Genomic DNA, 14,929 nt, shown 5'->3' with positions numbered 1-14,929 from the left:
CCTGGTCAGGGAACTAGATCCCACATGATGCTGCAACTAAGAGTTCACATGCCACAACTAAGGAGCCCACCTGCCATAACTAAGGAGCCATCCTGCCTCAACTAAGATCTGGCACAACCAAATAAATTTTCTTTTTTAAAAAAGTAAATTTTACTGTATGTACTGTATATCTCAATAAACCTGACTTTAAAAAAAATAAATAAGCAGATAACTCTTACAACTCAATACTAAAAATAAAGATAACCCAATTTAAAAATAGGCACGACTTCCTAGGTGGCACAGTGGTTAAAAATCCGCCTGCCAATGCAGGGGACACAGGTTCGAGCCCCGCTCCAGGAAGATCCCACATGCCTTGGAGCAACTAAGCCCATGCACCACAACTACTGAGCCTGTGCTCTAGAGCCCATGAGTGGCAGCTACTGAAGCCCATGCGCCTAGAGCCCATGCTCTGCAATAAGAGAAGCCACTGCAATAAGGAGCCTGCTCACCACAACCAGAGAAAGCCTATGTGCAGCAATGAAGACTTAATGCAGCCAATTAATTAAATAAAAATAAAAATAAGAAAATAAACTGTGAACTGAAAAATAAGCAAAACTTGGCTATAAATAAATAAATAAATAAAAATAGGCAAAAGATCCAAATTTCTCTAAATAATTACAAATGGCCAATAAGCAGATGAACATGCTCAGCATCATTAATTGTTAGGGAAATGCAAATTAAAACCACAATGAGATACCACTTCATACCCACAAGGATGGCTATACTCACCAACAGTAACAAGTGTTGGAAAGGATGAGGAGAAATGGGAACCCTCACATATTGATGATGAGTATGTACAATGGTGAAGCCAGTTTGGGAATCAGTTTGGCAGTTCATCAGAATGTTAAACACAGAGTTACCATATGACCCAGCCATTAAACTCTTAGGTATATACCCAAGAGAAATGAAAGCACATAAAACTTGTGCATGAATGTTCATAACAGCATTATTCATAGTGGCTAAAAATGGAAACAACCCAAATTTCATCAACTAATGAATGGGTGAGTAAAATGTGATACAGCCACAAAGGGAATATTATTCAGCCATTAAGAAGAATGAAGTACTGATATATACTACAACATGCATGAACCTTGAAAATATTTCTGTAAGTATAGAAGCCAGTCACAAAAGACTTTAAATTGTATGATTCCATTTATATGAAATGTCCAGAACAGGCAAATGTATAGAGACAGAAAGTAGATTAGTGGTTTTCTAGGGCAAAAGAGGAAATTGGGAGTACTTGATAAGCAAGGGGTTTCTTTTGGAGGTGATAAAAGCATTCTAAAATTAGATTATGGTAACAGTTTCACAATCCTGTAAATATACTAAAAACCACTGGATTTTACACTTAAAATGGATGAACAGAATGGTATGTGAATTATATCTCAACAAAGTTGTTTTAAAAAATAAGTACAATCAGTTATTAAGTGGCTGATAAAACACAGATGTACCTTCAATTTCAAACTCCAACCTTAGGTATAAACAGATACAAAACAGAATATGACTTGCATAGATAACTACATGGTATGTGTTAATAACTGAAGTGCTACCATTAAACAGTTTAAAGAGGACTTTTCACAAAAATTATTTCATTTAATCCATGATTAACAGCCCATCTATTTCCAATAAGGATTTTTTTTTAAGGAAAATAACCTTATTTTATTTAACTTTATACTTCCAATAAGGATTTTAAATATCAATTGTCACTCTTAAAAAAGGTAAAAACAGAAGTTAAAACAAACAAAAAAAGAAACTGTTTCTTCTAATTGTCAGTAATTAGGAAATCAAGTCTGACCAGCAACACATTAACAGTCTTGAAAAGTCTTTTTTCATATGGTTAAAAACAGACCTAAAAGAAATTAAACATCCTCAGTTTTAAAAGAAAACCCAAAAACTATTAGCTCTCAAGCAGAGAGAAAAAGCCTTCCCAAATGTAAGAAAGATTATTTTAGGAGTTCAGTGAAGAACAAAAGCAGTTATATATTATACTATAGCTATTAAAATTATTTAAAAAATTTTTTGTAAGTAATTATGAATTATCTGTACATAGAATATTAGAATAATTACAGACATCAGAATGCATTAGCTTTGAGTACTGGCTTACATAAAAAAATTAAGGCATAAAATTAGATCATCAATTAGTATTATTATAAGGCATAATCAGTGATGATAACTCTCTTTTCTCCATTGGCTATCACATATAAAATGCTCTTATACTGAGGACCTCTAAAATCTTTAAAAGTCCCATTCGAAATAAGCTAAAGAATAAAAACCTACATCTAAACTATCCTAAATTTCACAAAGATTAAAATCCATATAAAAAAAGTTTGATTTGTAAGAATTCTCTTAATGAGAAAATCTGATATAGTTAAGCAAATCTGAAAGCTCACTTGAAATATGTTTGTTGTAAGCATTAAGTAGTAAATATTTAATTAGTAGACCAAAATGTAACTACTGGGAGGATTCCTCAGGCCTTTGGAAGCTTCTGGCCTATCCAACCAGAGATCAAACTCCAAGGAGTAAGTAGTCTGGTTATCTTGGTAGAGTATCTCTGGAAGGATGGATGGTCTTGAGTATGAGACCAACATCTTTCAACAGACTTCAACTTAATCTGACCTTTCAGGGGTTGGACTAACCCAGGAAAAGATGTTACCCTCAACAGGTGGTTATGACTAAACCTGGCCTGAGATGTTCTAAATGAAACCCGCCTGGGTGTCCATTTCTTGCCAGAGTACAATTATATGACATCCAAGGGGAGTTGTTCATTCTAACTTCACCAGATAAAAACAGCTGAGCTAATCTCTCTACCAGAGATACATGTCATACAAGACATGATAAATCTTAGCTAGAAGACAAAAAACCAAGTTTTATAGTTTCTGTTACATTACTAGCCAAAAGTTTTAGATACAATTATTATAGAACTGTTATGTGATGAATTTCTCTAGTCTTTTTTGTCACATCTAAGACTCATCCCCACAAAATTCCTATCTGCAAAGGTCAGAAATAATGAACAAAAGTATAATAATATTCCAATATTTTTTCCTGAATAAAAGAGGACAAGTTTTAAGCCTTAAAATAGCAGAGTAAGTTATTTTATTTAAAAGCTCTTTGCAAAAATAATAAGAGCAAAAACTTATGTGTCAGGCTCTGTTTTAAGTAAATACTTTATTTACATTAACTCATTTAATCCTCATAACAATCCTTTAAGGTGGATACTATTACCATTCCATTTCAAAACTAAGGAAGCATGAAGAGGTTAAGTAACTTGCCAAGGTCACACAAATAGTAACGATGGGATTTGAATTTAAGCAGTGTATAAGTTCTGAAGTCCCTGTTCTATACCATCCCATCCAATCGAATGGTATAATAATCATTCAAGTGGCATTTCATAAAGAATCCAGACTATCACCTGAGGTCAACATGTAAACACATTAACATTTACCTCTTCAAAAACAGCTCTGGAAAAATCCCCACAGCGTATTGTGCCATCATAGCTCAGTGACAGCAGGTGAGATGGATTGACAGGTGAGAAGTAAAGACAGCTAACTGGTTGACTATGGGGTTGAAAAACATAAACTCCATCTTCCTTAGGTTGGTGAGTCTGGAATAGAATTGGGGGTGGGGACAGAGACAAAAACTGATGAAAAGTAGTAACATTTTCTATGTCATTATGTCATTAAACTATTTGTCTATATTATGTTCAGTCTTTTTTCAGTCTATAATTGTACCCACCCTCCCATTCAGAAAGTCAGAACTAGAAACTTTATACTTTCACTGTTACTTTTTCCTAATCTTCAATCCAACAGAATTAAGTCACATTTATTTTAATAGTTTCCAGCTTTTTGCAACTAGCCAACCAATTTTTCATAATACAAAGGGAAAAAATGACTGCTTATTGTGACTTAAGTTCATGAAATTCTCGGGAAATATGAAATTTACTTTTTATTTCACACATAGAATAATTCCTTACTACCAAAACATATCAATACCACTTCCACTTTGCGTGCTAAGTATGCTTCTATATGAGTATGTCATTCTCAGCACAATTTTCATAAGATGTTTGGTCCTGGCACAAAATGATAGTTTTAAAAATATTTTATCCCCTAAATGCCCCATGAAAAATGATGTACTTAAATTTCTGTAGTAATATTACTACTTCTAAGGATTATACTTTCCACAACTGGATTACCAACTCTGAAATCATCATTTTGTGTATTTTGATGAGTTATACTCCTATGCCATATGTCATATTATGAACCAGAACAACCATCATCTCTAAATTTAGCTTAGTCTGCTCTTAAATACTCAAACATTTTTGTTTCCATCTTTTTTAAGTTTTTAAATAAAGAGAAAAAATTTAGAAAAAGAAAAATGAAAAGGAAGGAAAAAGATTACAATCACACAAACTCCTCCTCCTACCCAGAGTTAACCACTGTTAACATTTTGGCATATTTGTCTATAGGATTTATTTTTTAGAAAAACAAAACTTCCCATTGTTATCAGGAATTCAAACAATACAGAAATATACAGACAAAAGTTTTGAAAACTCAAAACCCAAAACTGACCAAAATTATCATTAAAATACTAAGTGATTAAAGATGTCTTTACATGTACTTACTTATATAGATAGAAGGACAGAGAAGAAATTTAGAGGAAAAAAAGGCCATTTTTAATAGTATTAAATTTAACTATACTTTAGAATAATAAAAGAAAATCAACCTGAAGGAATTTTTGAATTTTGACTATTTCTTTACAAGAGCTATCTCCTAAGAAGGAAAACAGTATAAAACATAAAGCAGTTGTAGTCATTAAGCTTTTTTATTTAACTACGTATGTCTCAATTTTAGACAATTTCCATTGATTGAGAACATTGTTCTCACCCCTCCTCCAATCTCCCCTTTCTCCATCTCTATATTTTGTTATATTATTTTTATTTTGTCCAGGTTAACAACATTCATATCCAGTTCTGTAGCCATAATTCATATGGCTGTTTAATGTTAGTTCTGTATTTAAATGGATTCAATAATGATCAATTTTTCTGTCAAGCTTCTCCATTTCTGAATTCTTAATTTTGATTTACTCTCAATTGGCTGAGATTTGCTATCAAGCAGTTTTTTCCAGATGAACTCATAGGTCTTCAATTTCTTGAGCTTTTTCACATGTGAAAATACCTACCTGCTGCCTTTACATTAGAATAATATCTTGGACTGGGTATGTATTCCAGGTCACACTTCCTTCTCTCAGAACTTTATAGACATGAAATGTTGCTGTAGAAAACTGAGACAAGCCTGGCTTTTCCCCTTGAATGTAATTTATTTTTCCTGCCTGAATAATTCTTTATCCTTTAAGTTCCAAATCTCCCTAGAACATGGCATACACACTCAAATCTGTCAATCCAATTCTGCCTCTTCAGAAAAGTTCTCTTTGAATATATTTTCTGTTCCATTTGTTGGGTCATCTTTGACTAGCTTTCCTTTTCTATTGGCTTTCCTCTTAAAACTTTTTTCATCTGTGTTTGAGATTACCTCAAATCTCTCCTTTAGTATCTGTAACTTCATTTTCAGCAATCTCTATTCTGTTCCTTGCTTTTGTCGAATTTGTTAGTTTAACTGATCTTCAATTTTTTTCCTTAGTTCTACAGTCTTCTTTTTCATTTCATTGTTATTTTATCATCTTATCTTTGAGTCTTATTTTACCAAATTAATGTTGTTATTAACTTGGTCCACAGCAGCACTGTCCAAAAGAACTTTCTGAGATGACAAAAATGTTATATGTATGCACTGTCCAATATGGTATCCACTAGTGATGCGTGGTTATTAAGCACTTGAAATGTACCTGGTGTAACTGAAGAACTGAATTTTCTATTTTAATTAATTTAAAAATAAATACCCCCACTTTTCCAAACTTCACTTTATACCACGTCACTCTTACGAAACACCTATATTAGTACCTATTTTTGCTAACTGAAGGGACTCCAAAGGGGACTTTCACTTTTATAAGAAATGGTAAAAAAATAAAAACAGCATTCAGCATTTGTTTTGCAGGAAGTTGTTATAGAGGCAGCGCACCCCAAGCAGCAAGAGTGGCACCATCAAGCTCCTTCCCAGGGAACTACACTCAGCATCTCAGTATGAAGCTGCCGTAGCTTTGAGCTGTGTCTGAGAGCATCTGTGCTTTATCTTGATTTACTTTGTGCATCTATTAGCAAGACACCTTAATTAAGGTAATTGCTTCTTGCTTTACACCATTTGAGCTTATAAAAGGTTTCATAGGAACACTCTACTTTTGGATAGGGAGGGAAACCTGTAGTCTAAATTTTCATTCAATCCAAATATACCCGGTTAAGAGTGCTTCTAACAACTTTAAACCTAAATGAGTCCAGGACCAGTTTGTTTTGAGCCTAGAAATGACTATCTGTACACACTAAAGTACACACACCAGTTAATACTATTACAGTAATCCCAAAAAAGAAGATGAGGTCCTCACCCAATATGGTTTTGCTAAGGATAGAAAAAAGGGGGCAAAACCATTAAAGGACTTTACTAGACATAAGGACTAACGGGAGGACCCAGCTTAAAACTCTTCCATGGCTTCCTGTTGCTTTTAGGATAAAAACCAAGATTCTTAACAAAACTTATAAAGATATACATCTGACCTCTGCCCATCTCTACAGCTTTCCCATATTTCCACTCATCCCTTCCATTTATGCCTTTGCTGTTTATGCTCCAGCCACACAGGCATTCTTTCAGGTCCTGGAATGTATCAAGACGGCATCCTCCTGCCTAAGGTCCTTGACCTGCTGTTCCTCTTGCCTGAAATGCTCTTTTCCCTTTCTTTGCTTGGTTTCCTCCTACTTAGCTTTCAAATCTCAACTCAGTTCTCACTTTCTCAGGGAAGCCTTTCCTGATCCTCCAAATAAGGCCAGTGCCCCTGTTATGTGTTTTCATAACACTACTTTTCCTCCACTCCACTAATCACAGTATATAATTCACTCCACTTATCAAACATAATTATTTCATTCATGCTGCTTTTGCCACTAAATTCTAAACTCTATAAGGACAATCTTTCCTCACAAATGGCGGGGGGGGGGTCATTAGAATAGTACTTAGCACAAAATACTCACTAAGTGTGGAATGAATGAATGGGTGGATGAGTGACCAAATAAATGATAACTCAACTTTTGATCCTAGGTGAGACTAAGAATCTGACAGAAGGTTAAGAGGAAAACTGAGGGACTGCCAAGGCAATTCAATGAGCTAAGAGTCTTTTCAAAAAATAGTGCTGGGACAAGTGGATATACACATACAAAAAGATGAACTTGGGCCCTTACCTTACAGCATATACAAGAAATAATTCAAAAGAAAAAAAAAAAACAATTCAAGATGGATCAGTGAACTAAATGTGAAAGCTAAAACTATAAAATTTTTAGAAAAAAACATAGGAGAAAATCTTTAAGACTTTGGGCTAGACAAAAGATTTCTTAGATAGGACACCAAAAACACAATCCATTAAAAGTTTGATAAGTTAGACCTCACCAAAGTTCAAAACTTTGCACTCTGAAAGATAGCACTTCGAAAGATAGCATTAAGAAGATGAAAAGGAGAAATATTTGTAAATCACGTATCTGATGAGGATGTGTAAACAGAATATACAAAAAACTCTTGAGAAAAAGATGGAGGCGAAGTAGAGGGACGTGGAATGCATCCCTCTCCACAGATGCATTGGGAATGCCCCAAAAGACGCAATAATTCCCACAGAGAACCAACTGAACACCAGCAGACAACCTCGGACACCAGAAAGGACCGCAAGAATCCCGACATAACTGGTAGGGAGGCATCTACGACGGCTCAAAGAGGGTGAAGCGGCGGAGCTGTGGCAGACGGGAGGGAGTGAGAAACACACGGAGGGTCCGCTCCGCAGCTCAGCGTTCCCGGACAGAGACGTGGATTCACAGCTGAACAGAGGGTCCGGGAGCGGAAGCGTGGGAGCTGGAGAGCTGGTTCAGGGTGAGAAAAATTGTTGCCAGTAAGGTGACGGACCGAGAGGACAGGAGGGAAGAGGTCTGCAGCGAGGAGGGCCTGCCCCTGAGAGCTGCCCGGCCATGATGGCGGCTGGAAGCTGCAGGCTCACTGGCGGGTGGGGGGGGAGGGGGGGAGCCACGGGCATAGCCTCTCTCTCTCTTTCGCGCCTCTGCAACAGGAAGTGGAGAGACGCCCTGTGGGCCACCTAAGGCGTTCAGGGATAACAAGTACCTTTGCCTTTTTATATACTTCTATTTCTAGCTAACTTTTTGGTAGTACGGACAATATATCTCTCATACTTTCCTTTCATCCCTATCTTTTATACATTTCTATTCCTTTCTTTTTATTTCCATATTTCCAATCACACTATGCTCTTCTGTTCCCCTTTCTTCCATCCATTTTTAGTTTATTTTATCTTAACATACTTATAAGCAACACTATCAAAAAAAAAAAAAAAAAAGCAACACTATCAATCTGCTCAGACTCCTTGCTCTATTCTCCAGATGATGCACTGCCTTGGTATTGAATATTAGGTTTTTGTCTTTATCTTAGTTCTTAGTACAATTGTCTAATTTCATTCTGAGAATCTCCATTTTGCCTGGTGGTACTCTGGCTCTTTTTTATATTTGATCCTAGCTTACAAAATCTCCCTGGATTAGTGTTTGTATGTGTAAGGTGTTATTTGTTTGTTCGTATGCTTTTGCTTTTGTTTCTGATTTGTTCTGTTTCAGTTGTCAATTTCTGTTGGGTTTCTCTTTGAATATCTGATAGCATACTGGGGTTCTGTCAGGTCTTTCTAGAGCCTTATGTCCTAATGGATTCAGTAATTGTGTGTCTTATACATGTATGTGTTTCCTAGACTTCGTATTTGTTTAACCCAACATTTGGACATTAGTCTGAGGCTTGGACAGCCTTCTATAAACACCTCTATCACCAGGACAAGCAACCCCAAAAGGCTGGACAACCATTAGAAAACAAAGAAACACCATGCAGGCAAAGGAGCAGGAAAAAAAACCCATAAGACCAAATAAATGAGGAGGAAATAGGAAAAATGTCTGAAAAAGAATTCAGAGTAATGATAGTAAAAATGATACAAAATCTCAATAACAAAATAGAGAAAGTACAAGAAACAGTTCATAAGAACTCAGAAAAACAAACAGCAATGGATAACAAAATAACTGAAATTAAAAATACTCTAGATGCTATACCCAGCAGAATGACTGAGGCAGAAGAACGAATAAGTGAGTTGGAAGATCGAATGGGGGAAATAACTGCCACAGAGCAGGAAAAAGAAAAAAGAATAAAAAGAATAGAAGACAGTCTCAGAGACATCAGTGATAAGATTAAGCGTACCAACATTCGAATTATAGGCATCCCAGAAGAAGAAGAAAAAAAGAAAGGGTCTGAGAAAATAGTTAAAGAGGTTATAGTGGAAAACTTCCCCAACATGGGAAAGGAAATAATTAACCAAGTCCAAGAAGCGCAGAGAGTCCCATACAGAATAAACCCAAGGAGAAATACACCAACACACATAGTAATCAAACTAACGAAAATTAAACACAAAGAAAAAATATTATAAGCAGCAAGAGAAAAGCAACAAATAACATATAAGGGAAAACCCATAAGGTTAACAGCTGACCTTTCTACAGAAACTCCGCAGGCCAGAAGGGATGGCAGGATATACTGAAAGTCCTGAAAGAGAAAAACCTACAGCCAAGAATACTCTACCCAGCAAGAATCTCATTCAGATTTGAGGGAGAAATCAAAAGCTTTCCAGACAAGCAAAAGTTAAGAGAATTCAGCACCACCAAACCAGCCTTACAACAACTGCTAAAGGAACTTTTCTAAGTAGGAAACACAAGAGAAGGAAAACACCTACACATACAAACCCAAAACAATTAAGAAAATGGTAATTGGAATAAACATGTCAATAATCACCTTAAATGTAAATGGATTAAATGCTCCAACCAAAAGACACAGACTGGTTGAATGGATACAAAAACAAGACCCTTCTATATGCTGCCTACAAGAAACCCACTTCAGACCAAGGGATACATATAGACTGAATGTAAAGGGATGGAAAAAGATATTCCATGCAAATGGAAGTCAAAAGACAGCTGAAGTAGCAATACTCATATCAGACAAATTAGACTTTAAAGTAAAGACTGTTACAAGAGACAAGGAAGGACACTACATAATGATCAAGGGATCCGTTCAAGAAGAACATATCACAATGGTAAATATCTATGCCCCCAACATAGGAGCACCTCAGTACATAAGGCAAATGCTAACAGCTATAAAAGGGGACATCGACAGTAACACAATAATAGTGGGAGACTTGAACACCCCACTTACATCAATGGACAGATCATCCAAACAGAAAATAAATAAAGACACACAAGCTTTAAATGACACATTAGACCATCTCGACTTAATTGATATTTATAGGACATTCCATCCAAAAACTACACAATACACTTTCTTCTCAAGTGCACACGGAACATTTTCCAGGATAGATCACACCTTGGGTCACAAATCAAACCTCGGCAAATTCAAGAAAACTGAAATCATATCAAGCATCTTCTCAGACCACAACGCCATGAGACTAGATATCAATTACAGGAAAAAAACTGCAAAAAATACAAACACATGGAGGCTAAACAATTCACTCTTAAACAACCAAGGAATCACTACAGAAATCAAAGAGGAAATCAAAAAATATCTAGAAACAAACGACAATGAAAACACAACAACCCAAAACCTATGGGACACAGCAAAAGCAGTTCTAAGAGGCAAGTTTATAGCAATACAGTCCTACCTCAAGAAACAAAAAATTATCGAATAAACAACCTAACCTTACACCTAAAACAATTAGAAAAAGAAGAAGAAAGAAACCACAAAGTGAGAAGAAGGAAAGAAATCATAAAGATCAGAGCAGAAATAAATGAAAAAGAAAGGAAGGAAGCAATAGCAAAAATAAATAAAACTAAAAGCTGGTTCTTTGAGAAGATTAACAAAATTGATAAACCATTAGCCAGACTCATCAAGAAAAAAAGGGAGAAGATGCAAATCAACAGAATTAGAAATGAAAAAGGAGAAGTAACAACGGACACCTCAGAAATACAAAACATCATGAGAGACTACTACAAGCAACTATATGCCAATCAATTGGATAACCTGGAAGAAAGGGATGAATTCTTAGAAAAATATGATCTTCTAAGACTGAACCAGGAAGAAACAGAAACTATGAACAGACCAATCACAAGTACAGAAATAGAGGCAGTGATTAAAAATCTCCCAACACACAAAAGCCCAGGACCAGACGGATTCACGGGCAAATTCTATCAAACATTTAGAGAAGAGTTAACACCTACCCTTCTCAAACTCTTCCAAAATATTGCAGAAGGCAGAACACTCCCAAACTCATTCTACAAGGCCACCATCACCCTGATACCAAAACCAGGCAAAGATGTCACAAAAAAAGAAAATAACAGACCAACATCACTGATGAATATAGATGCAAAAATTCTCAACAAAATACTAGCTAACAGACTCCAACAGCACATTAAAAAAATCATACACCATGATCAAGTGGGGTTGATCCCTGGGATGCAAGGATTCTTCAATATACGCAAATCAATCAACGTGATACATCATATCAACAAATTGAAGGATAAAAACCATATGATCATTTCAATAGATGCAGAAAAAGCTTTTGACAAAATTCAACATCCATTTATGATAAAAGCTCTCCAGAAAATGGGCATAGAAGGAAATTGCCTCAACATAATAAAAGCCATATATGAGAAACCAAAAGCCAACTTCGTTCTAAATGGGGAAAAACTGAAAGAATTCCCTCTAAGAACAGGAACAAGACAAGGGTGTCCACTCTCACCATTAGTTTTCAACACAGTTTTGGAACTTTTAGCCACAGCAATCAGAGAAGAAAAAGAAATCAAAGGAATCCAAATTGGAAAAGAAGAAGTAAAATTGTCACTCTTTGCAGATGACATATTATATATAGAAAACCCTAAAGACTCTACCAGAAAACTGCTAGCACTAACTGATGAGTTTAGTAAAGTAGCAGGATACAAAATTAATGCACAGAAATCTCTTGCATTCCTATACACTAACAATGGAAGAGCAGAAAGAGAAATTAAGAAAGCTCTCCCATTCACCACTGCAAAAAAAAGAATAAAATACCTAGGAATAAACCTGCCTAAGGAGGCAAAAGATCTGTATGCAGAAAACTTTAAGACACTGATGAAAGAAATCAAAGACGACACAAACAGATGGAGGGACATACCATGTTCCTGGATTAGAAGAATCAACATAGTGAAAATGACTGTACTACCCAAAGCAATTTACAGATTCAATGCAATCCCGATCAAATTACCAATGGCATTTTTCACAGAACTAGAGCAAGAAATCTTACGATTTGTATGGAAACGCAAAAGACCCCGAATAGCCAAAGCAATCTTGAGAAGGAAAAATGGAGTTGGTAGAATCAGGCTTCCTGACTTCAAACTATACTACAAGGCCACAGTGATCAAGACAGTATGGTACTGGCACAAAAATAGAAAGGAAGATCAACGGAATAGACTAGAGAACTCAGAAGTAAGGCCAAACACATATGGGCACCTTATCTTTGACAAAGGAGGCACGAATATACTATGGAGAAAAGACAGCCTCTTCAATAAGTGGTGCTGGGAAAATTGGACAGCAACATGTAAAAGAATGAAATCAGAACACTTCCTAACACCATACACAAAAATAAACTCCAAATGGATTAAAGACCTACATGTAAGGCCAGACATTATAAAACGCCTAGAGGAAAACATAGGCAGAACACTCTATGACATACATCAAAGCAACATCCTTTTTGACCTACCTCCTAGAATCAGGGAAATAAAATCAAGAATAAACAAATTTAAAAGCTTTTGCACAGCAAAAGAAACCATAAACAAGACTAGAAGGCAACCCTCAGAATGGGAAAAAATAGTTGCCTATGAAACAATGGACAAAGGATTAACCTCCAAAATATACAAGCAGCTCATGCAGCTTCATACCAAAAAAGCAAATAACCCAATCCACAAATGGGCAGAAGACCTAAATAGACATTTCTCCAAAGAAGACATACAGATGGCTAACAAACACATGAAAAGATGCTCAACATCACTAATCATCAGAGAAATGCAAGTCAAAGCCACAATGAGGTATCACCTCACACTGGTCAGAATGGCCATCATCACAAAATCTGGAAACAACAAATGTTGGAGAGGGTGTGGAGAAAAGGGAACTCTCCTGCACTGTTGGTGGGAATGTAAGTTGGTACAGCCACTATGGAAAACAATTTGGAGGTTCCTTAAAAAACTACAAATAGAACTACCATATGATCCAGTAATCCCACTCCTGGGCATATACCCAAAGAAAACCATAATCCCAAAAGAAACATGTACCATAATGTTTATTGCAGCACTATTTACAATAGCCAGGACATGGAGGCAACCAAAATGCCCATCAACAAATGAATGGATAAAGAAGATGTGGCATATATATACAATGGAATATTACTCAGCTATAAAAAGGGATGAGATGGAGCTATATGTCATGAGGTGGATAGACCTAGAGTCTGTCATACAGAGTGAAGTAAGTCAGAAAGAGAAAGACAAATATTGTATGCTAACTTACATATACGGAATCTAAAAATGGTACTGATGAACTCAGTGACAAGACAAGAACAAGGATGCAGATGCAGAGAATGGACTGGAGAACTCAAGGTTTGGGGGGCAGGGGGTGAAGGGGAAGCTGAGATGAAGTGAGAGAGTGCACAGACATACATATACTACCAACTGTAAAATAGATAGCCAGTGGGAAGTTGTTGTATAACAAAGGGAGTTCAACTCGAGGATGGAAAATGCCTTAGAGGAGTGGGACAGGGAGGGTAGGGGGGACTCAAGGGAGGGTGGGGACGGAGTTGAGGGAGGGTGGGGGGGAGTCAAGGGAGGGAGGGAATATGGGGATATGTGTATAAAAACGGATGATTGAACTTGGTGTACCCCCCAGAAAATAATAAATAAATAAATAAATAAATAAATAAAAGAATCATACACATTAAAAAAAAAAAAAAGAACTCTTACAACTCAACAAGAAGACAAAATCCCGAATAAAAAATTGACAAAAGATTTGAATAGAGGGCTTCCATGGTAGCACAGTGGTTAAGAATCCACCTCCCAATGCAGGGGACATGGGTTCAATCCCTGGCCCAGGAAGATCCCACATGCCATGGAGTAACTAAGCCCGTGTGCCACAACTACTGAGCCTGCACTCTAGAGCCCACAAGCCACAACTAATGAGCCCACGCTCCATAACTACTGAAGCCCACGTACCCAGAGCCCATACTCTGCAACAAGAGAAGCCACCACAATGAGAAGCCCATGCACTGCAAGGAAGAGTAGCCCCAATTCTCCGCAACTAGAGAAAGCCTGCGCACAGCAACAAAGACCCAACGCAGCTAATAAATAAAAATAAATAAATAAATAAATTTAAGATTTGAATAGACATTTCACCAAAGATATCCAAATGGTAGGAAAAGATTCTCAACATCAATAGTCATTAGAGAAATTCAAATCAAAACCACATGGAGATACAACTTCACTAGGAAGATACCACCCACTTGAAAGGCTATAATCGAAAAGACAGACAATAATAAATGTTGGTGAGCATGTAGAAAAATTGGAACCCTTATATATTGCTGGTAGGAATAGAAAATGATGCAACCACTTTGGAAAGCAATTTGGCAGTTCCTCAAATGTTAACCAGCTACCATATGACCTAGCAATTCTATTCCCAGGTACCTACCAAAGAGA

The 14,929-nt window shown here is 36.4% G+C and overlaps 1 protein-coding gene across 4 annotated transcripts in view; it reads right to left on the bottom strand.

The window, feature by feature from the left end:
- Positions 1-14,929, bottom strand: part of WDR76 (WD repeat domain 76) — a 63,441-nt gene that overhangs the window by 10,676 nt on the left and 37,836 nt on the right. For all 4 annotated transcript variants that reach the window (XM_057721964.1, XM_057721963.1, XM_057721961.1 and 1 more), the window contains one exon: positions 3,482-3,640. In XM_057721964.1, coding sequence (XP_057577947.1) covers positions 3,482-3,640 — 159 coding nt within the window. The remainder of the gene's footprint in view (positions 1-3,481; positions 3,641-14,929) is intronic.

Source organism: Hippopotamus amphibius, chromosome 2, assembly GCF_030028045.1.
Source record: "Hippopotamus amphibius kiboko isolate mHipAmp2 chromosome 2, mHipAmp2.hap2, whole genome shotgun sequence".
NCBI lineage: Eukaryota > Metazoa > Chordata > Mammalia > Artiodactyla > Hippopotamidae > Hippopotamus > Hippopotamus amphibius.
This window is presented reverse-complemented; position numbering and strand designations above follow the sequence as displayed.